The sequence below is a fragment of the Neomonachus schauinslandi genome, chromosome 1, assembly GCF_002201575.2.
Source record: "Neomonachus schauinslandi chromosome 1, ASM220157v2, whole genome shotgun sequence".
NCBI classification, from domain to species: domain Eukaryota; kingdom Metazoa; phylum Chordata; class Mammalia; order Carnivora; family Phocidae; genus Neomonachus; species Neomonachus schauinslandi.
In genome coordinates this window covers 211,988,437-212,010,380 of record NC_058403.1, presented here as the reverse complement: position 1 = coordinate 212,010,380, position 21,944 = coordinate 211,988,437, and the positions used below count along the sequence as shown (strand labels likewise).

The 21,944-nt window shown below is 62.7% G+C and overlaps 1 protein-coding gene across 4 annotated transcripts in view; it reads left to right on the top strand.

Annotated features, from left to right (window-relative positions):
* FZR1 (fizzy and cell division cycle 20 related 1) overlaps window positions 1–20,305 on the top strand; it is a 20,652-nt gene extending 347 nt beyond the window's left edge. Inside the window, exons 2-14 of one of the 4 annotated variants that reach the window (XM_021705014.1) lie at window positions 12,071–12,193; window positions 13,573–13,642; window positions 13,749–13,812; window positions 13,896–14,023; window positions 14,476–14,558; window positions 14,943–15,126; window positions 15,829–15,894; window positions 16,379–16,481; window positions 16,576–16,760; window positions 16,874–17,107; window positions 17,370–17,474; window positions 18,063–18,164; window positions 18,555–20,305. In XM_021705014.1, the coding sequence (XP_021560689.1) occupies window positions 12,138–12,193; window positions 13,573–13,642; window positions 13,749–13,812; window positions 13,896–14,023; window positions 14,476–14,558; window positions 14,943–15,126; window positions 15,829–15,894; window positions 16,379–16,481; window positions 16,576–16,760; window positions 16,874–17,107; window positions 17,370–17,474; window positions 18,063–18,164; window positions 18,555–18,596 (1,422 nt within the window). In that variant the 5' untranslated portion in view covers window positions 12,071–12,137 and the 3' untranslated portion in view covers window positions 18,597–20,305. Of the gene's footprint in view, window positions 1–12,070; window positions 12,194–13,516; window positions 13,643–13,748; window positions 13,813–13,895; window positions 14,024–14,475; window positions 14,559–14,942; window positions 15,127–15,828; window positions 15,895–16,378; window positions 16,482–16,575; window positions 16,761–16,873; window positions 17,108–17,369; window positions 17,475–18,062; window positions 18,165–18,554 lie in introns of all 4 variants that reach the window. The other 3 variants (XM_021705013.1, XM_021705012.1, XM_021705015.1) reach the window with 3 other exon arrangements.
* Window positions 20,306–21,944: the final 1,639 nt, after the last annotated feature.

The following is a 21,944-nucleotide window of genomic DNA, read 5'->3' as shown; positions in this document are numbered from 1 at the left end:
GGCCCTCCCCGGGGCCCCCCCCCCCTCCGCCCCGACACCGAGCCGGCGGCCCCCACGCTCGGGTCCTCCGGGAGCCGGCCAGCCCCCCTGAACGCCGCCCCCCGTGCCGAGCTAGGCCCGGGGTGACCTCCGCATGTCACTCCCGTCTTCACCCCCCAAACCCGGCCCTGCATGAGCGCCCCAGCCCGAGCCACCTGCAGCCCGAGCCCTACCCCCGCAGCTCGCGTCCGAGGTCCGCTTATAAACGGGGCGGAGCTGTCCCCCAGAACGGCTCTTCATCTCTGGCCTCTCGAACCCGCCTCTTCCAAATTGGACCATCCCAGCTCAGGCCCTGCCCGGATCGAGACTGCCCCCCATGGCTGTCACGACACAGCCGGGCTCGAAGCAGGCCCCCTTCCCCCGCTTTGTGGCCCCTGAAACAGGTAGACGGAGGTGTGGAGACCTTGTCTGTGTGGGCACTCCTCTGGGTTCCTGGCACCCAGAAGCACTTAGGCATTGCCGTTTGAGTGCATCAGTGACCCCCCTTGCTCCCAACCCCACTGCCTTCTGCGCCCCCAGCCTCCCAGCTTGACCCTTTCCAGCTGCCATCCAGCCCGTGTCAAGCTCTCCATGTGGGCCCTGACCCCACCAAAATCTGAGACGATCTGTCTCTGCCCAGCTACCCTCCCATCCCGGAACATCCTGCCTTTTCCTGTAAGCACCCGCCCGACAGCCGGAGCCCCCAGGTGTGGAGTGTTTCTTCCCATCACAGCTATGTTCCCGCACTAAAAACTGCAGACCCCCACCCATTGGTCCTGCACTGTCTAGACCTGCCCCCAACCCAAAGCCGGAGACCCTCCGCTGTGCAGCTGTCTAGCCTAGACCTGTTTCGTTTTCCCCTCTTCTTTTCCCCTGGAAATCCTCCTCTCATTCAGGTGCCTGTCATGCTGGGAGCTAGCCCCCCACCCCCACCCCACTCCAATTCACAGAGTGATGACCTCATGCCTCCCTCTGGTGAGGCTACACCACACCCTCCGTCCCTCCCCGCCGCGCCCCTCCAACTTCTTACTATACTTTAGATGGGGAGGATTTACCAAAAGAAAAACAATCCATCTCAACATACACAGCTGTTCCCCTTACCCCAGATTGGGGATAGGTGAGAAGGTCTTTGAAATGAAGGAGGTTGGGTGGTCTCTCCTGGAGGGGGGAGGGGATTTGCACACCAGAGGCTGATGAGATCTCCTGGGGACGGTCCCCAGAATGGTGCATTGTCCCCTAGAACGCATCCTAGGCTGTTGTTCGTGCAGAATTTCTCATGGGCCATCTTGGCCTTTGAGGTCATGGGCCCTTCTGTTTCAACAGAAACTGCGAGACTGGCGTGCCTTCTGAGCCCCAGAGTGCACGCAGGTGTGCTGGTTGTTACAGGCCACTTTCTGAGTGAACAGGGTTCCATTGCTCCAGGAGGGTTTTGTTGGGGATTATGGGCTCTCCCCCTCTGAAAACCAGGCTTCTGGCCCTTGGACAGCTCTTGGCTCAAAGGACAGTTGCTTTGCTGGGTGGTGGGCAGTGTCCAGGGAGCTAGCTGTGCTGGCCATTTGGGCCCCGTGACTCTCTCCCCGGGGAAATCTCAGACCCTGTGGCCCAGCCGGTGGCAGTGGCTGTTTGGGGCTAGGGGAGAAGTGCCTGGAAGCAGATGGGGAGGCGATGAGTCTTCAGAAGCCAGTCTGCCTCCATTCTCACACGAGGCCCTCTCTTTCAGCAGGAAATCTCCCGGTGCTGTTTGTTGGGGCCTCTGGCCTGGCAGATTTGGGGACCAGAGTGGGGTTGGTCATGGGGACCTTTTGCTTGGTAACACTGAGCAGCAGGGTGAGGATCCCAAATGGTTCTGTTTGGAGGGCCGATCCTGGAGACTCATGTCAGGTGTCAGGATCAAGGGACTTGGTCTTTAGGAACCAGCGAAATGGCACTGCCGTTGTAATTCTGTTCTAGAGCAGAGGTTCTCCACTGAAGACATTGGTGCTGTCTGGGGGTGTCTGGTGATCACGACTGGGGGTGCTCCTGGCATCGAGTGGGTGGGGTCAGGGATGCTGCTGCCCCACCCCTCCGCCCAGTGCTCAGGATGGCCCCGAATATCAGCAGTGCCGAGGGGGAAGATCTGGGACTGGAGTTCAGTCCAAGAGCCCTGTGAGGGCAGGGACTCTGCGCCCCATAAGACTGGAGCTCAAGAACCCTGGCTTGAGTGGGTGCTAAAGGGCAGGGACAGCCAGAGGGTAGGGTGTGTTTGGCCCATTCCGGGAGTTGGCACAGGGAGCTGATGGCCTTCAGAGCGTGGGAGGGAATAGTAGGCTGCCCCTCTTCTGCCTAGCAGCTTCCCGCCGTCCAGTTTCTGATCCATCACAGGCCCCAGCAGCCTCCCCCTTGTCAGGTCCACTCGTCACTGCCCTGGCCAGCTCTCACTCCACCTGCCCAAGATTTGGTGCATGCGGAGTGGCTGCAGGCGGTGGGTGGTTGGAGCCGGGCGCATCCTGCGGCTCGCACACAGTCAGGGCTCCTTCTCGTGCGGCATTGACGTTCCAGACAGGGGACATTCGTGCCCCCAACCGCCATGCATCCTTGTGTCCTTGGCAAGTGACTGCTTTCTCCTACTGTGGCTCCCTCACCTGAGATTGGGACAGGAGCACACGACTCGGCCCTGCAGCCTCGAGTGGCTTAGTCCTCGACCCCCGAAAGTGGACTGTGGACTCCACTCTCTTCCTGGCTTCCTACACCTTCCCGTCAGCGAGCAGGCTCCTTCACTGGCTCTCCTGTTCATTATTTGCTGAATTTTTGTTGTTAACAGATCTATTCAGAAAGAATTCCCATGCCATGTGATTTAGTGATTTAAAGTACACAGTTCAGTGGTTTCCAGCTTTTGCATCTATCCCATTAATTCCAGAACGTTCTCATCCGAACAAACCTCCTTCCCTTTACCTATCAGTCCTCTGCCCTCCCCAGCCCCGGCAACCACTGCCCCATTTTCTGTCAGGAGGAGCCTGCTCTGGACGTGTCACCCACGTGGACTCACACCCCGTGTGGCCTTCCGTGTCTGGTTCCCTCCCTGAGCGTCGAGGGCTTGGGGTCCGTCCCCGGGGCCGCGCGTGTGGGCGCCTGGCCCATCCGAGGCCGAGTGCTGTGCTGCGTGGTGGATGGACGCTTGGACTGTGTCCACCTTTTGCCTGTTGGGACGAGAGCCGCTGCGAACCGTTGAGTGCAGGTTCCTGTGTGGTGACCCTTGTTTTTGATCTGAGCTCTGATGCTTCTCTGCTCTCGGCACACTTTCTTGGCGGGCACACTTCACTTCCTGTCCTCGTTTGCTGCTGCTGCCCGAGGCTGGCTCCAGAACTCCAGGCCCACGTGGCCAGTGCCAGTCAGCATCTGGACGTCCTCCAGGCACCTGGGTTGAGTTAGCCCAGAAGAGGTCACTCTTTCCTTGAACCTTTCCCGCGCCCGGCCTCTCGGGACCGCCCGCTTCCTCACCTGGACCGGCAGGCATGGTCCTGCTCCCCCCGCTCCCCAGTGCTCTGCCCGGTCTGCGCGTGAGGCCGCCTTCAGTGCACAGAGGCACAGCTCCTGCCGCTCCCCGCTCCCCGTGCTGCCCCACCCCCCTGCCACTAGCCCGGGGACGCCGCCCGGGAGCCTGCTCTTCTGGCTGGCCTTACTTTTCCCTCTTCCTGCCCCCGGCCCGGCCTCACCCAGCCTCCCCGAACCTCTGTGCAGTTCTCTAGGGCAGCAACCGCTCCTTCCAGATCCCTGTGCCTTTTTGCACATGCTCTGTCCAGAGGAAGGAACCACCGGTTTGTGCGGGATGCATCAGGCTGTATTTGCGCAGTGCCCTACAATAAGGAGTAAGCAGAGGCGGGCTGGGTCGGAGGTGGCATCGGGGGAGGATGAGGGAGCAAGGGCAGGGGCAGACTGCTGCGCGGAGCTTGTCTGTCTGCACTTACGGAAGGCTGAACAGTAAGAGAAAGGTCAGCGCTGGTCTCTTGAGCCTGAGGGAAACCACTCTTCCCCCTGAGGATTCCTGTAAACCAGGGGTTCTCCACTGGGGGCAATGTCTGGGGCTATTTATGGTTGTCACGGGGGGGGGTGTTCTGGCATCGAGTGGGTGGGGGCCAGGAGTGCTGTTCAACCCCCTGCCATGCCCATGACAGCCCCCCACAGAGAATGACGTGGCCCCGGTGTCACCAGTGCCAGCAGATGGGGTTGGGGGTCCTTGCCCTAAACGTACTAGGTTTTAGGGTTTTCCTTCTGCCCCTACCTGGGACCCAGAAGTGGGATCCATGGCGAGACATATTGAGGAAGCACTTTCTGATGCTCAAGGCTGCCTGTGAGAGGGTGAGCTCCTCGTCCCTGCAGGTGTGCAAGCAGATGCCATTGTGCGGGGGCTCACTCCGAACCCCTTTAAGGCCCATCCAGCCTTGAGATCTGGCTCTCTGACATAAACCACAGCTGCAAACACGTACATGAGCATAAATCGTTTGGGTGCTGTTGCCAAGTCATCCTTCCTTTGCGTAGGGGTTTGCGTGCTCTGGGCTGCTGCGGACCCTGACGGCCTCGTGGGCTGGATGTCTCACCCCATCACACGGAGAATGGGCGTCTTGCAGCGCCAAGGGGTGGGAGGCAAGCGGCCTCACCTTGGGCACATTTCTGGGGCTTCGTGCAGCAGTGCCTGCCTGGGGAGCCGCAGTGTCTCTCGGGCCGTTGTCACAGGCTGGAAAGGGAGAGCCTTTGGTCCAGAAAGCCATGTCCTCTAGACTGCCAGCCTGGGGCAGGGGCAGGACTCCTTGGTGAGCCCCAGGGCCTGTCTGCACAGAGCGAGTGGGGAGTCAGCCTTAGTTGAGTGACTGCACGCATGCTGGAACGTGCTCCTCGGGGGCCCCGACCTCCAGGCCTCCCCAGAACTAACTTGACCCTCAGGCTGATGCACATCAGCCCCGGAGGGGAGGCACGTTGTCTCCCTGTCCTGTGTCAGGCGCGGTCCTTTTTGATTCCAGTTCTTTTGGGCCTTGTCTTTTGCTGTAGTGAGAGGCGACGGACCACTAGCTCATCGGGTTCCCTCTGCTGGGTGGGGCCTCCCTGTTCAGAAGTCCCTTTCGGAGCCCAGGAGCCTAAGTTCTAGTCGATGTCTGGAGACCACGGCCAGGCCTCCCACCACCAGCCTCACGTCTTTTAGTGACTGCAGTCTTCCCTCCTCGGGGTGGGGGGGTGGGGGGGTGGGGGGGCGCTGTGCTGAGGGAGGAGAAGGGGCTCCACCTGGCCCCCAGCCTACTGCTGTGGCCGCCAGGGCACCTCCCTTGCCACATAGCCCATACACGCTGCAGCTGGAGGAGCAGGAAGCAGACCCATCTGGAGGCTGTTGTGCACCTGTCCCCGAGCCGGGGGGATCAGCCACCCCTTCCTAGCATCTCCTCTGGGTCAGGCCCTCCACTAGCTGCTTCACGGAAGTCCCGCCCACTTTCGTAGCACCGTAGGTGGTGTTCTCCCGTTAACCCAGGTCGGAGAGAAGTTGCTTGCCCAGAGCTACTGGGCCAGTAGGAATGGAGGCTGGGACTCAAAGCCAGGTGTGTCCTTCTCTGGAGCCAGCCCCCCCCGCTCGTTCTCTGATAGACCTTTCTAGGACGGCGTGGTGTTTGGGTTGACCGGTGGTGGGGGAAGGAGCTGTGAGGGCTGGTTCCAAGCCTGCCTGAGCTGAGGCAGAAGCAGCAAAGCCAGAGGCTTGCATGTGAGCGGAACATTGGACAACTCCCCCTTTTTCTAGTTGGGTCTTCCTCATGTGGTACTTCCCCAGCCTTTTAGAGAAAGGCTGAGAAAAATACAACCAGCCCCTGGGCGCCCGGCAGGACGCTCTCATCTTCTGCAGGAGGAAAGAGCTGCTAGTCAGGTCGTCTGGAAGTGCCAGGAGCTACCCCGGGGTCTCCTGCAGCCTCCGCCGGTGGATCTCTCCCATGGGTGCCTGCGTCTCTGGAGATTTCAAGGGCCTCGCGAAGGGCTGTGCCCCTTGGTGACAGTTCCCAGGGAGCCCCCAGCCATTTACCAGCATATTGCTAATCGGTGGATGGTTCCCGCAAGAACCAGCCAGCGGATATTCACATGTGATGTGACGCCCCACTCCAGAGCAGGCCTTCGCTCCGGTGCTGGGCCTGGGGACCCTCCCACCTGGGGGAGTGTCGTGATGTGAGCAGCCATGGGCAGGAGGGTGAGCGTGGGTGCTGGGGCTACATTTCCTGGGGAGGATCCCAGCAGGTTCCTCCTTTGTGAAGGGGAGGGAGCATTGCACCTGGGGGCAGAATTAAGTACAGGACCTGGAGCTACACTGGCCCGCTGCTGTCATTGTCCCACGGGGCCAGGAGCAGTATCCTGCTCACCTGGGACCCTGGGCCCACACGGGATGGGGCAGGTGGGTGGTAGCAAGTGCCACCTGACCTCTACCTGTTGGCAGATACGGCTTCCCCCACAGAAGCTGGAGTTACCCTCACCCAGGACAGTTTTGCTGGGGGACTCTGGGTGGTGTCAAGAACATCTGTGGTCGTCACAACGGGGAGAGCCTCTGGTGTAAATAATTTCATAGGTAGCCACATCCAGACCGGCGTCACCCTCAAAACACCCGAGTTACAAAAGCCCTGTTGTGGGGGCTGTTTCATTCCTTTGGCTTTTGCTGAAGAGCCTTACAACATCTAAACCAGGAGGGACCGGTTTTTCGAGATGAGCAGGACCTTGGAGGACTTGAAATTTGGTGAGCGCTTCTGGAAGCAGAGTGCTCCGTTTTGGGGGCCCCGGGGCCCGGCATGAACTTGGGAGGAGATGTGGGTGCGCTGTGCTGCCCCCAGACCTGGAGGGGAGACTGTTGCATCTCCATGCCGCCGCCCTTGCTGTGCCCCCCCTCCCCGCAGCCGCCCCCACTCCAGGAGGCTGGGAGACGTTTGGAGGCGCTGTGTGCTGTGTCCTCGGTCCTTGCTCACACCAGGCCCAGCCCACGTGTTTTGTCGTCTCCCTCATCAGCTCGCCTTCCTGGCCTGGTCCCAGAGTCTCTGTCCCTCAGCACTGTGCACATTCTGGCCGGACCACTCGGGGGGGGGGGGTGGCTGAGCAGCAGCCCCGGCCCCCACCCCTAAGTTCCAGGAGCACCCCAGTCGTGACAACCACACAAGTCCCCAGACACCGCCCCATGTCCCCTGGGGGGCAGGATGGCCCCAGCGAGAACCACCGGCTCCTACCTAGAGTGGGCCGTCTCTGCCGAGTGCTCGGTGGGTGGAAACCATGTGAGCAGCGCACTGCGGGGCTGGTTGGGTGAGGTCAGGGGCTAGCGGGGAGCTGCAGAGAAGGCTGCGCCCTGCTCCATGACTGCTGGTGGGGATCGGCTTGCTCTCAGAGAGCTCTGGGCCTGGGGTGAGTGAGGAGCGGAGCATGGCCAGTGCACGGGAGGGCAGCCCTGGTGCTTGGGCGACCCCTGACCCATGCAGACCCCTGCTTTCGCTGTGAGGGAACCTCACTGTTGTCCTGTGAGGTGACGGGGCTGCTGCCTGTCTCCCAGAAGAGCGGGCTTGGAGGTTGGAAGCTTGTCTGGGACAGTGGCCTGAGGTGGGTCTCCTGGCTCTTCGTCCTGGGGGCCACGTTGGGGGAAAGAGGAGACCCCCTTCTTAAGGGTTGGCTTGGTAGGTGGGCAGGTCCCCCAGGGACAGTACCCAGTGGAGGGGACAGTGGCAGCAAGTGACCGAGGGCTTTGGCCCCCACTCACCTGACCTGGACACCAGCCTCCCCGGTCAGCTGGGGGAGCTTGGGGGGCGCTCACTGCTGCCTTCCCGGCTCTGTCTCGGGCTCGGCCTGCGGACGGCCCGTGCTCCGGACTGCTCGCTAACAGAAGAGTCACCGCAGGCTCGCAGATACTTTATTAGGAAGTTCTCAAGTGTGCGGTGAAGGCGGCCGAATGTTGGGTGCCCTGCCAGCCATGCTCCACCCCTGGGCCAGGGCCTCAGAGTCCAAGAAGTGCAAACAGACACGCTCGGGGAAGCAAGGCTCCTTCCTGTCCTGTTGTCCCCCACCCCCAGTTCCTCTCCCCTGAGCTGACCTGTGCTACTGGGTTCTTCCCCCGCCCTCCGGAAGTAGCTTGTTGGCACGGAGCTGCGCTCAACGTGCGTGGGGCTCGCTGACCGCCCCCTCCCCCACTGCCCTCCCACTGCCCTGTGCCCTAGTGGGGACAGGAGCCTCACGTCAGCCCTCGCCTTCCGCTCCCACACGCAGCCTGCAGACAGCGTCCTTGTCCACGTGATATTGCACACACAACTATTACGGGCGAATTCTTGGAAGTAGAGACACCGCATCAGAGAGGATGTGCGTTTTAAATTTGGAAAGCAGCTGCCAAATTGCCTTCCTTGGAAGTCGGGTCTCAGCTCCTGCCAAGGAGCGCGCGTGCCTGCCTTCTGCGTTGGCCTGGGCGGCCGGGCTGTGTCAGCTGCCTGGAAGCTCGGGGCTAGGGACCTGCCGCCCTCCGGCTGCCGGCCAGGGTGCGCGTTGCTCTCAGGAACGCCATGCTCACACCCTTCACCGCTTCGGTATCTCCCAAGGCTGGCAGGTATTTTTCCCGCTTGTGTCGTCTTTTTAAATAAAACCGTTTGTGGTTTGTCTTGTCTTGTGGACGCTTTTCGTTTCTCCTGGGACTTGCTGTCCATGTGACAGATCAACCCTGCCGGCCTCACAGGGAGTCACCTGGGGACATAAGCATGGTGGCCTTGCTCTGTGAATGGGGGGCTCTGTTTTCCACTGGAAGCGAGCTTGCCTGGGCTGAGAGGTTTAGACCCCCGTAGCCCACAGTGTGACCATTCCGGTGCTGAAACCCCTCATTCCCTCGCACCCAGAGCCCCACCGGCCCTGAGCAGCCCTACTGGGGGAGAGCAGGGAAGGGGCATCCGCTGAGCATATGGACTGAGCATGGCCTTCACCTGGCCCCCCTCAGGGCTCTGTGTCTGGTGGGTGGTGGACAAGGCTTCAGCCAGGGCCGGCCAGGGTTGACTCCACACACGGTTGGCAGAGGGATGTTAGCTGCTTCTCTGGTCCTTGTTTCCTTGTCTGCAAGGTTGGAGGGGGCAGCTGCCTGGCCCAACTCTGGTAGAGTACCCACTGATGGTAGAACTGACCAGAACGGAGCCATGTGTCCCTTCTTCTTCCCTGCCAAAAATCCCACTGGGGATTCTCGGTCCTCGAAGTGGACGCTGGCCTCCTGGAACTCAGCCCCCGTTTGCATGTGGCCTAGGCTCCCCCTTGGGAAACACCATGTCTTCTGAATGGGCATTTCCAGCCTGGACAGAAACTCATGGCCATGCTGCCCCAGGAGTGGTCCCTGTGGTGAGGATACACGTTGGGGTTTGTCCTGGGGCAGGCCAGTAGGTGGGCTTGGAACTGGACAGGAAGGAGAGGCTGGGGAAGGAGCCTCACCCCCAGAGAAGTGAGGGAGGCTTGAGGGTCACAGCCATCCCCCACTTCTGGACTCCACTCTGTGACAAATGGGCTGAACCGGTCTGGGGACCTCTGCCAGGGCACACAGGGTACATGCAAGGTGGGGGGCTATGGCCAAGAAGGGGATTGCTGCTCCCACAGGTTTACCCCAGATGGAGGGCCTCAACCCCACTTCACTCACAAAGCAGGAGGCCCGCTGTGTGGCCCCGTGGGGACGACGGGGCTGGGGGAGCTCAGAGGAACCCCAGGCCCAGTGGAGGGAGGCCCCTGGGGGCAGGTGGGCACGGATGTCAGGCCTGTGGGCAAGAGCCCCTGTCCGTGCCCCCATGTGACCCTGGGGTGTTGCTGCCCCCGGCTCAGCCGTCACGCGTTCATGTGCGTGTGCGGCCGCGCACTGAGAGCGCCCACTAACGTGGTAACGGAACGTGGTGTGGGACACCCAGTGGTGACTAGGGGCCATGCTCATGTTCCTGTGAGTCTAATCCACCTGGCTTGGCTTTGGGCTGGACCACACCAGGCCAGCCCTCCATGTCCCCCCGTCGCAGGTGAGGGTCAAGAACTCAGCAGGCTCACGCTGGTCCTTCAGCCACGTGCTGTACCCGTCTGTCCGCCGCAGGCCCAGGAACCCATCAGAGAGGCCATTTGGGGATGTTGAAAGTAGGACTTAGGGAGGTTGGCCTGAATATCTCCTCGTGTGGCCACAGCTGGAGAGGTGTGAGTGGTGTTCCCCCAGGTCTGCTCCCTCCCGGGTGCCACAAAGCTAGTCCTTTCCTTGGGTGTCTTTGAAGAGTTTACTTATCTGAGAGAGAGCACAAGCAGAGGGAGGGGTGGAAGGAGAGGGAGAAGCGGACTCCCCGCTGAGCAGGGAGCCCGATGTGGGGCTTGATCTGCGACCCCAGGATCATGACCTGAGCCGAAGGCAGACACTTAACTGAGCCACTGAGGCATCCTCAGGTGTCTTTGTTTGAAAGGGCAAACGTTCTCTCTGGTCTACTCTCTGTCTCTGTGCACGGGACCCTCTGGGGAGGCCCTACAAGTGGGATCGCACAGGATGTGTCCCTCGTCTGGCTTCTCGCTGAGTGCGGTGTCTTCCAGGTGCATCCATGTTGGAGCAGGTGTCAAAATATCTTTTCTTTTTAAGGCTGAATCACATTTCAGTGTGTGGATGGACTGCACTGTGTTTATCCTTCATCTGTGGGGAGACACTTGGGAGTCTCTGTCTTTTTGGCTGTTACGAATAACGCTAGTCAGGACATGAGAGTACTAGTCTCGGTGTGGGTCTGCCTTCCTTTCTCCAGGGCATATACCTAGAAGTGGAATTCCTGGGTCATGTGGGTGTGTGTGTGTGGCGAGGAGCTCATGGGGATGGGGTGGGGAGTTGGTGCTTCCTGGGGACAGAGTCTCAGTTCGAGAGGATGAGAAAGTTCTGGAGCCGGATGGTGAGGGTGTTCGCAGAACAGCGTGAGTGGGCTTCATGCCGCTGAGCTGAGTGTGCACTGAAAATGGTTACGATGCTACAGTTTCTGTTATGTGTCTCTTACTGTAATTTTTTTTTTTTTTTTAAGCCAAGCGTTGACTTCTCCAGGGTGCTACACCTCAGAATTCGTAAACTTTTAATTTTTGGCCAGCTTTTGCTTTTCAGTTTGTTGATATTTTCCTGTCCCGGCCCTGGGCTCCAGCCAGAGTAGCAGAGGGACGGTGACTGTGAGCGTGCAGGGGGTCTGGGGTGAGAGCAGGTGCTCCTTGGGAAGCTGCAGTCCTCTGAGCACCCCCTGTGCCAGGCTCTGTCCCCCGAACTCTTGCTTCAGCCTCCAGAGGCTCTGCGGTACCTCCAAGGGGAGGCACGGCTGGCAGACATTTCCCGTTGGTTTCTGCAAGCAGCCACTGGCTCTGGGCCCGGTGTCAACCCTGCGGTGAAGAGCATCATTCCCTCCGAGGTGGCCACTCGCTCCCCTTCGTGCTGGACAGTGCTCAGCCCTTTCTTGCTGCATGTGCTCCTCCTTGTAGAACATTCTGCTGCTGCCTCCCCTCTTCTCACTCCTTTTAGAGAAGCCTTCTGAGCTGGGTTGAGCGCAGTGGGGGGTGGGTATGAGCTCTACAAAGGGGTGCTGTTGAACCCCACCCGCTTGCACACATGGTCCTGCAGGGTGAGGACTATGGCCCCGTTCTTGCTTTAGGACACAGAGGCTTCCCCACTTGGAGGAACCCATGCTGGGACCACTTCAGCCCTTGTTCAGCCCCCCCCCCCCCGCAATCTCAGGGCTGGATGTGGTTTGGGGGGCAGTTTGTGGCCTCAGGATCTGAAGCAGGAAGGCAACATGATGGGGTGCATGGGTTGGAGGGATGGTCCTAGGGCGAGCTTCATGGCCCAGGAATAAATGAGAGACTTGCACTAACCAGGATAAAGGCCAGGGGGAGCCCTGGTCTCTCCCCAGTCCTCCCCGTCACATCCCGCTGTGGCTTCTCTCACCCTGGTTCCTGGGAGGGAGGTCCTACACGTGGTGGGGGGCCCGGCCATCACCATGGAGTTCCCTGGGGTCACCAGGCAGTGGAGGGGGCTGCTGCCTACTGGTGCTGACCTCTCCTGCCCTTCCTGCCCCAGGCTGACCTTGGCCGGCTGACGTTGGCCGGCGGGCTGGGCCTGCCCTGCGTCGCCATGGACCAGGACTATGAGCGGCGCCTCCTCCGGCAGATCGTTGTTCAGAATGAGAACACGATGCCCTGCGTGAGTACCTGGACCCCACCCCCACTGGCACTGTCCTGGCTCCACGCGGGGGCTGGGGTGGGGACTGCAGTGAGCCGCTGGGCTCCACCCTGCAGAGGATGGGGTGCAGGGCAGGTGAGAGGCACAGCCACATGCCAGGGAGTCCCCTCCTCGGGCTTCCTGCGCGCCTCCTGCTGCAGGAGCCCACATGGGCCGTCAGCTTCCAGACCCCTGTTCCAGACCCCGTGGGGCCGCACTCAGGACTGAGGAGGGGGGCAGGGGAGGTGAGCTGCTCTTAGTTTCCAGAGAGGGAGGTGAAGGGCCCAGTGTCTCCGAGCTGGGGTTCAGAGCTGTGGGGCTGGCCTCACCGGGCAGAGGTGTGATGGTAGCATGAGGTGGCCTGGTCCTTATCTGCTGGGAGCCAGCAGCATTTGGGGGCGCCTCTTTCCTGTACCCCACCCCTCTCAGCCACGCTGCCTGTGTCATGGGCTCCTGACCGGTCCCAGGCTGTGCCCGCTGCTCCGCTCCATGCTCTCTGAGCTCTGCGCCGGGCAGTCAAGGCCTCCGCCCGTGGTGTCTCAGGGCCACGCTCCTTCTGGGGGGCCTTTTGGGGGAGCCCCTCTTGCCTCCCCCAGCTCCTGGTATGGCCGGCAGTCCTTGGTTTCAGAGCGACCACTCCCTTCTCTGCCTTGTCTTCGTGTCCCCTTCTCTGTGCATGTCGGCATCTCTGACTCTTAGAAGGACATGGGGCGTGGATTTGGGGCCCATCCCACTCCAGCGGGGCCTCGTCTTACCCGGAGGACACCTGCAAAGACTCTGTGTCTGAATAAGGTCACATCCCAGGTGCCTGGGGATTAGAACTTCAACGTGTCTTTTCGGAAGACACAGTTCAATCCACTGCAGATCCCTTATAGCAAAAGGGGCATTTCAGGGACAGTCGAGGGGGGTGGGCTGGTTTGCTGGGAACCGTGCCCCCGCGTCCACTCCCCAGTTCTGGTGAGTGACTCGCGGTTGCACGGGGGACCATCCTTGCCTGATGGAGATGGGGCTGACGGGGCGGCAGCTCTCTGTGCACAGGGACCAGGGTCTTCGGTCTGTACTGTGCCCTCTGCCGCTCGCCAGTGTCCGGCCTCCCGGAGCAGGGAGGCCAGACCGAGCACGTGGCTCACTCACCGTCTCACCTCTGCCACCCGGATTTCTAAACTCGATCCTCTGGGTCAGCGGCCAGAGGCCGAGTGCAGGGAGGCAGGCCAGGCCTGGCCTCAGGGTCTGAGAGGGGAAGCTGGCCTCGGCCCTGCACACTGAGGGCTCCGCAGCACCAGCCCAGCCCCTCTGTCCTTGCAGGTGGCAGAGATGCGGCGAACCCTGACGCCCGCCAACTCTCCCGTGTCCTCCCCCAGCAAGCATGGAGACCGCTTCATCCCCTCCAGAGCCGGGGCCAACTGGAGCGTGAATTTCCACAGGATCAATGTGAGGGGCTGCCCAGAGGGCAGTGGGGCCGGGCCAGGGCCGGGGGGCCGGTGAGCCGGGAGCTAGCTCCAGCTGGCCCTGCCTCCTTTGCCCCCGTCTCCCACAGGAGAATGAGAAGTCTCCCAGCCAAAACCGGAAAGCCAAGGACGCCACCTCAGACAACGGCAAAGGTCAGGAGTCAGGCCCCCCCGCCCCCCGCCCTGCATCCCGGCCCCCTGCCCCTGCCTGGCCTCATGGAGCCCCCTGCCTGCAGACGGCCTGGCCTACTCCGCCTTGCTGAAGAACGAGCTGCTGGGAGCCGGCATTGAGAAGGTGCAGGACCCTCAGACAGAGGACCGCAGGCTGCAGCCTTCCACGCCTGAGAAGAAGGGCCTGTTCACGGTGAGCCAGCCGGCCCGGCTCCCCACTTGCCCTCCCGTGCTCACCCTGGGAGCCACTTAACCCCACGCCTCGAACCAAGGCTTTGCTCTCCTGCTGCCACGAAGGCAGTGCTGGGCCAGGTGCCAAGTTCACGGTCCTGAGCCTCGGGGCAGCCCCCGCGCAGTGTTGGAAGGAGCCTGGCTTGGGTCTCCTGAGAGATGGCCAAGGGGGCTCGTGGCCATGGGGGGCAGCGGGGAGGCCGACCCGGGCGAGTCACTGTCCAGATGACGCCTCAGGCCCGAGGCCTGGTTGGCTTCTCTGAATGCTTCTCACCAAAGCTCATCCCGGGTTCGGTGCACACCCTGCCCTCCTGCCCAGCCTCCGGCAGTGCGGGGGTACCAGGGCTTCGGGCGGGAGGTCCCTGAGCTCGGCCGAGGCTCCGCTCAGCAGGTGTCCCCCTCCCCTGCCTCCAGTATTCCCTCAGCACTAAGCGCTCCAGCCCTGACGATGGCAACGATGTGTCTCCCTACTCCTTGTCCCCTGTCAGCAACAAAAGGTGAGTCCGAGCCTGTGGGGGCTGGGACAGGGCAGGACAGGCAGCCAGGCGGTGCTTGGGAGCCAAGATTGGTCCGAGAACTGTGCTCAGGGGGGCAGGGGTGGCTCAGGGGGCCTCCCTGGGGACGCACTGCAGGCTCAGTGGCCTTGGGCCCAGACAGGGGAGTCAGGGATGGCTCCCCAGAGGAGGTGCCGGGCAGAGGGCATTGTGTGGCTGTCAGAGCTCAGGGAGGTTGGTGGCCACTGGGTCACCCATAGCTTTGGGATCACGTGGGGGGCAGAAGACGGGGCGGGATGAGCAGGAGACCCCAACGGGGGGAGCCTAGTGCTCCTTAGGGCTGCAGAGGAGGAGAGGAGATCACGAGGTGGCTCTCCCTCCCTGCAGTCAGAAGCTATTGCGGTCGCCACGGAAACCTACCCGTAAGATCTCCAAGATCCCCTTCAAGGTCCTGGACGCACCAGAGCTGCAGGATGACTTCTACCTGAACCTGGTGGACTGGTCATCCCTCAACGTGCTTAGCGTGGGGCTGGGGACCTGCGTGTACCTGTGGAGCGCCTGCACCAGCCAGGTGGCGCCACTGAGCGAGCGTGCGCTGGCGGGGTGCGGGGAGCAGGCAGGACTGAGCCGGTCCCCAGGGTCCAGGCCAGCACCAGCCGCATGCCCCCGGGGCCTACCCCTCCCTGCGGGGGGGCCGCAGCCTCCCCAGTTCCTCCGTGTCAGCGGAAGAGGGATGGGGTCTAGGCCCAGCGCAGCCTGGGGACCGCCGTGAGGGCCGCGTCCTTGGTGGTGGTCCTCATACCTACCTCAGCAGTAAATCTCTTGGAGTCGCTGCTGGGGTTTAGGGCCTGCAGGGCAGGAACCCACTGCTCTTTGAGGTGGGCTGCTTTCGGGAATAAAACCAAATGCACGTGGGTTCCAAAGGAGGCTGAAGCCGCCTCAGAGAAAGGGCCACCCCTCAGCACATGGCAGTCTGTGGCCTCCGCCTGCAGCATGGTGCCCTGGTCACCCCCCCCCCACCCCCGCCTAGGCTCTGTGCAGTCTGTAATCCCCGTGCTGTTGTGTGCCCCCCCTGCCCCGGGGTGCAGCCTCCTGAGCACCCCGGCCACATTGCCCCGGGTCTCAGCACTGACAGCAGTGCGCACGGGCCTGAGGTGTTCCCGAGCAAGTGAACGGTGGTTTGGGGGCGGACGGAGGGATGAACAGATGGGGAGGGTCTCGGAGGCCCGGCGGGCAGCCCATGGCTCACACCGCCTGCTTCCCATCTCCCCAGGTGACCCGGCTCTGCGACCTCTCAGTGGAAGGGGACTCGGTGACGTCTGTGGGCTGGTCTGAACGGGTCAGTACCCGGGCCCTGTCCCCCAGCTGGGCAGGGCTGGCACTGGGGACATCTGACCCGGTCTCCCTGGTGGGGGCCCTGCCCAGTGCTGAGGGGGCTTCAGACCCCAGCCTGGAGGTCACTCGTCTAAGCTGCAGGGGTGGCCTCAGCACCCCTGCCTGTCCCCAGCCTGGGTTACAGTGATGGGGCTCCTCAGACTTGGTCCCCTGCGGACTGCCCCCCCCACGCGTGGAAGCACACAGATGTTCAATGTGTCAGCTAGAGTGTCTGTGTGACCCATTTTCCTAGAGGGTTCCAAATAGGGGTATCCTCTTGGCCCAAAGGAACTCGCAGAGAAGTGGGATGCTTCTCACCAGAGCTCATCCTGGGTTCGGTGCGCGAGGCCCTGCGGCGAGGAGGGAGAAGAGAGGCAGGGTGGCCAGTCAGGGAGAGGGCCCTGCGCCTGGGCCTGATGCCCACTCCCTCCCCATGCGATTCGTTCTAGGGGAACCTCGTGGCCGTGGGCACGCACAAGGGCTTTGTGCAGATCTGGGATGCGGCTGCAGGGAAGAAGCTGTCCATGCTGGAAGGACACACGGCTCGTGTCGGTGAGGAGCCACCTGGGCCCCAGGGGGCAGGTGTGATCTCGGGGGGCGGGGGTGGCCAGAACTCAGCCTCCCTTGCCCTCTGCCCGGCCTCCAGGGGCGCTGGCCTGGAATGCTGACCAGCTCTCGTCTGGGAGCCGGGACCGCATGATCCTGCAGAGGGACATCCGGACCCCGCCCCTGCAGTCGGAGCGGCGGCTGCAGGGCCACCGGCAGGAGGTGTGTGGGCTCAAGTGGTCCACGGACCATCAGCTCCTCGCCTCGGGGGGCAACGACAACAAGGTAGGCGCCCCGGGGCCTCCGCCATCCCGGCCTCGGGCCGTCCCTTCCGTCGCAGGGCAGGGGCGATGCGGGTGCTGTCCGCGGTGGGGGGCCTCACATCGCTGCCCCTGCAGCTGCTGGTCTGGAACCACTCAAGCCTGAGCCCTGTGCAGCAGTACACGGAGCATCTGGCGGCCGTGAAGGCCATCGCCTGGTCCCCACACCAGCACGGGCTGCTGGCGTCTGGCGGTGGCACGGCCGACCGCTGCATCCGCTTCTGGAACACGCTCACGGGGCAGCCTCTGCAGTGCATCGATACGGGCTCCCAGGTGTGCAACCTCGCCTGGTCCAAGCACGCCAACGAGCTGGTGAGTGCGCGCCTCTCCTTGTGGCTGGAAGGCCTTCAGAGGCCCTGTGAGGAGCTGGGGGCAGACGAGCCCGGTGTCACAGGCGGGAGGTCGGGGAGCACCAGACAGGCTTGCAGGGAGCGAGGGCAGTCACCTGTGGCCTCCGCGCCTTGCCCAGCGAGCCCAAGATGGTTCCCGGGTGGGTGCATCGGACCACCTGCGTCTGAGCCCCAGGGCCCCAGAAGGGGGGCCTGAGTTCCGACAGCGCGCGCTCCACCCCCAGGTGAGCACACACGGCTACTCGCAGAACCAGATCCTGGTCTGGAAGTACCCGTCCCTGACCCAGGTGGCAAAGCTGACCGGGCACTCCTACAGGGTCTTGTACCTGGTGAGTCTGCCCCGCCCGGGGTCTGGAAGAACACCACTGTCCTGTGCCCCCGTGCAGCCCCTGCCTCCGCGTCCCCCTGCCCGGGCAGCCTCCAGGCCTGGACAGCAGGATGGGCTCCTGTCTGCACGGCCAGGTTGTCCCACCACCCGGAGTCTGCTTTCCCGAATCCCTACCCTTCCTCCACTCTTCTGTGTGTTTTTGGACACACACAGAAAGAAATCTCGCTAGGTACCCCAGGTCTGAGCCCTCGGCTGATCTCTGAACGTTTCACCAGATCGCCATGTGCTCTGGCTTGGACGAAGGACCCCTCCTGTCTGCAGATGTGCTGTTTTTTTTCTTTTCAGAACAAAATGTTTTGTGCTTAAAACCCACTTATCATTTGTCCGATTTTACCGGACAGATTCTCCCTCCTTGCAGCGGGTGGGGGGCGGCCTTGTGTTTTGACCAGGGTGCTCTAACCACGGCTCTGTCGTGTGGCCTCGGTGGGGCCTGTCCCCCGCCCCTAGCTGCATTCCAGCAGCCCTGTTCGAGGAGGGCTACCTGCAGGGCATAAGTCCAAGGGGGGGGTCTGTCTCCTCCCTTCCACAGGCCATGTCCCCTGATGGAGAGGCCATAGTCACTGGTGCTGGGGACGAAACGCTGAGGTTCTGGAACGTCTTTAGCAAAACCCGTTCGACAAAGGTAAAGTGGGTCGGTATCAGAGCCAGATGTTCCCCCACGCGCGTCCCTCAGCCTGTCCTGGGGGCTCCCCTCCCCCAATCACCCAACCAGCCCATTTACCCCGTCGGCTCTGGTCTCCCCGGGAGGCTCCTCTGGGACGCCCATGTCCCCTCTGTCTCTGCTCCCGCGTCGCCGCACAGCCCCAGCTGCGTGGCACAAGGCGCTCAGAGCCTGGCTCCCCCACCCCCCGCCTCGGGGTGCTGGGGAAGGTGCCCACAGGCTCCCCTGGCCCAAAGCCTCGCATGCCCTCCAGGCAGAAGTTCCTTCCCCAGCGCCCTGACGGCTGGCCAAGCGGCCCGCGGTTACTGGGAGGTCGCCCAGGGGCTGCGGGCTCAGCAGTCCCTCCTGTGTGCCCTGCAGGAGTCCGTGTCAGTCCTCAACCTCTTCACCAGGATCCGGTAAAGCCTCGGGCCTCACCGTCTGGGTCAGAAGAGTCCCACCTCTCGTCGGCGTGCATGGACCCTCCCCTCCCCAGCACGCGGTCCCTAGAGGAGACAGCCGGGGCGGGTGGGGAGTCGGGCCTGGAGAGATCCTGAAGATTCTCATTAAAGCCTGATTGTGAACCCTGGCAGCCGATGTTTGGGGCGGGGACGTGGCCGGGCCCCAGCAGGGACCATCTGTCTGGCTGCTCAGCTCGGAGCACGATGGACACCTCCTGGGACCCAGCCTGCTTCCGTCTGCGTCCGCCGCTTCATCGTCGGGGCTGCATGCTCTTCCCAGAAGCACGTGCTCACCGTCACCACCGCCATCACCACTCACGCCTACGGGACAGACAGCTGGACGCCAGGCCGCTCAGATGGGGCTGGGCAGACGGCTGAGGTCGGCCCATGGATCAGAGGGACAGAGCCACCTGATAGGTTTCTCTGTGGCCAGTCCCGCCGCCCTTGCCCCGGCAGCCACGCCGCTGACTTCCTCGGGGGCACGGCGCCACGTCAGGAGCGGGCCCCAGGCAGTGTCCAGGCCGAAGGAGGTCATCTCGAGATGGACTTGTTGTCTGCGGAAAATGAGACAGGCCCGCTCTCTGTGTTGTGCTTACCCTGACCCCGCACTGTCCTTGTTACTAACGGGGGTCACGGCCCTGTTTTATCCCCAAGCAGGACTCAGGTGCTTGTGGCTTGCTGGGCAGCTGGTCAGGGTGACCCAAGGGCAGAATCGACCCTAGGGGCCGGGTCCTGTGGGCATCTGGCCCCTCCTCCCCAGCCCCTTCCCCTACCCCAGGCCACCCCATTGGGTCCTGTCCATCTGTGCCATTGCCGTGGGGCAGCCAGGGGAGGAGGCACCCGTAGGTTCCTCCAGAAACTTCCTGAGCTTCCCCCAACCCACTCTGCTCTGTCCGCAGCTGCGCGTGAGCCCATCCCCTCCTGCCTCATCTCCAGACCAGGAGACCAAGAGGGAGGAAGGGAGGGCCTGCGTGTGGCCGGGGGCATGAGTAGCAGTTCTCCCCCTCCTCCTCCCCTCCTGGATCACGGGTGCTGATGGAGTGGACAGGGTGGGGCAGGCCTGGGCTGGGGGGAGTCCAGCAGAGCCCTCCGGGTCCCAGTGGCCTTGTGCCCCCCCGTTGGCCATGTGTGTGCACATGTATATATGTACTTGTGACTCTTCTTTGGATTTGTTTGTGTTCTTGTAGGTTGGTCCCAGCAAAGTTTCAGGCTGGTGGGGAAGGAGCAGTGGCTCACCCACTACCCACTGGGGGGGGACAGCGCTTACCGCTCCCGGTGAGCTGAACCTGCCTGAACCAGGGGAGCGGTGGGAGCCCGCCTCCCCAGCCCCAGGCCCCGCATCTGCCTGCCGCGGGACGGACGAGGGACGGTGTACATAGATGTGTGTATTTTGATTGGTCAAGTTATTTTTGTTTGAGTGTTTTTTTAAGAAAACAGTCCTGACTCGGCCACGCGCTCGCCTTGTGCAGTTGCCGGAGCCCAGGAGCTGGCTGTGCCTGGGACACTGTGCCCCCCGGCCTGGCGGACCCCCCGCCTGGCGGACCCGCGCCTGGGAGTTGCGACAGCGGGGCGGGAGTCTGCGTGGGGCTAAGTGCACGGCAGCGGACGGGGGGCGCCTGGTGCGGAGCGAGCCTTGTTTCTTGTGAAGTGCGTCGTCGTCATTAAACCAGTTGTGGGTTCATGCACTGCTAGGGCTGGCTGTCCATCTGTCTGGTCCCCAGCTGGGGTGTCTAGATGTCGCACACGGGGGCAGGCGGCTCGTCCTGGCTGAGCTGGTTATGGAGAAGACTCACGGGCAGTCTGCAAGAGGTGCCGGTGACCCCGAGTTCAGGGTCCCCTGGGGCCGAGGACGGGGGTGTGGCCAGCGCTTGTGGCCCAGCTAGGGTGTGGCTGCTGTGGGGAGGAGGCACCCCCCTGGCTGCCATCTGGAAGGGGGAGAGTGGGGCAGGAGTGGCGGGGTAAAGGGAGGGCCGCGGGCGGAGGAGCAGATGAGGACTGGGGGGGGTGTTAGGGGTGAGGGGGCCGCACAGCAGCTGTCAGGTGGGGCACACGCTGCTGCCCCCTCCACCTGACAGATGGGGAAACTGAGGCCAGTGGGTGACCTCGCTGGCCCAGCATCTCAGGGGAGGCTGGGGGGTGGGGGGCAGGCAAGAGTTGTTTCTGTTGATCCTTGAATGTGGCTTTTGCAGGAAAGGGAAGGCGATTTAGTAGTAGTGGGGGGGTGAGGCAGGGGCCTGTGGGGGGCAGGGAGGCCGCAGGGGAGGACGTGGGGGGGCGGCAGGAGTGGGGGCTGAGGACGCCGTGAGGACCATAGAAGAGGGGCATTTGGAGGTGATCAAGGGGAGCAGAGGGTCTTGGGGCTGGAGAGGAAAGCCAGCCCAGGCCAGAGGAGTGGTGACTCCAGCAGGACCCGGCAGGTCAGGGGGCCCCAGGGGTTCCGGAGAAGAAGGGTGAGCCCCCCTACAGTGAGCAGCTGCCCACGGCTGGCCAGCACCCAGGCCCTTCCCTGCAGGTGAGGAGCCCTGTCCGGGGCAGTGGGGACCAGAGAGACCAGACCGCAGCGCCTGCCCTTGTGGGCCTCAGCTGTGGTGGACAGTGAGAAGCATGTGGCTGCGACGGGGCAGGAGGCCCTGGGGTGGGGCACCTGTGAACCCAGGGACTGAGCCGTGTGATCAGGGGCCCAGAGAGCAGGGAGTGGGGGTGGCGCTGCGGACAGAGGGCACAGTCCCTGCGGAGGCTCTGGAGCTGCACAGGGGAGGGGACAGGGCAGGGGCGGCAGGGCCTTGGGGACCACGGGGACGACTTGGGCTTCTACCCCTAGGCAGCGGGAGCCCTGGGTGTGCACCGAGAGGGAAGTGGGGAGACTGCGTGAGACCCAGCAGCAGGGCCGGGCACGGAGCCAGAAGGAGGCGCGGCCCAGGCAGCCAGGAGCAGGTGCAAGTGAGGGGCAGGCAGATCTCCAGTTCTTGCTACCGTTTTCGTTACTGTGGTAAAATATGCATTACCATTTGCCATCTTAAGGCATGTAATTCAGTGATTTTTGGTACATTCATGAAGTTGTGCTGCCGTCTCTAGCTCCAGAACATTCCGTAAGCCCATCCCCATCAGCTGTCACTCCCCCCACCCCCGAGCCCCCTTCCCAGCCCTGGATGTGCCTGTTCTGGATGTTTCACATACATGGACTCACACCCCGTGTGGCCTTCCGTGTCTGGTTCCCTCCCTGAGCGTCGTGGGCTCGGGGGCCGTCCCCGGGGCCGTGCGTGGGGACCGTGGTCTGTGTGTCCGCAGTGCGGTTGCGGACCGTGGACCG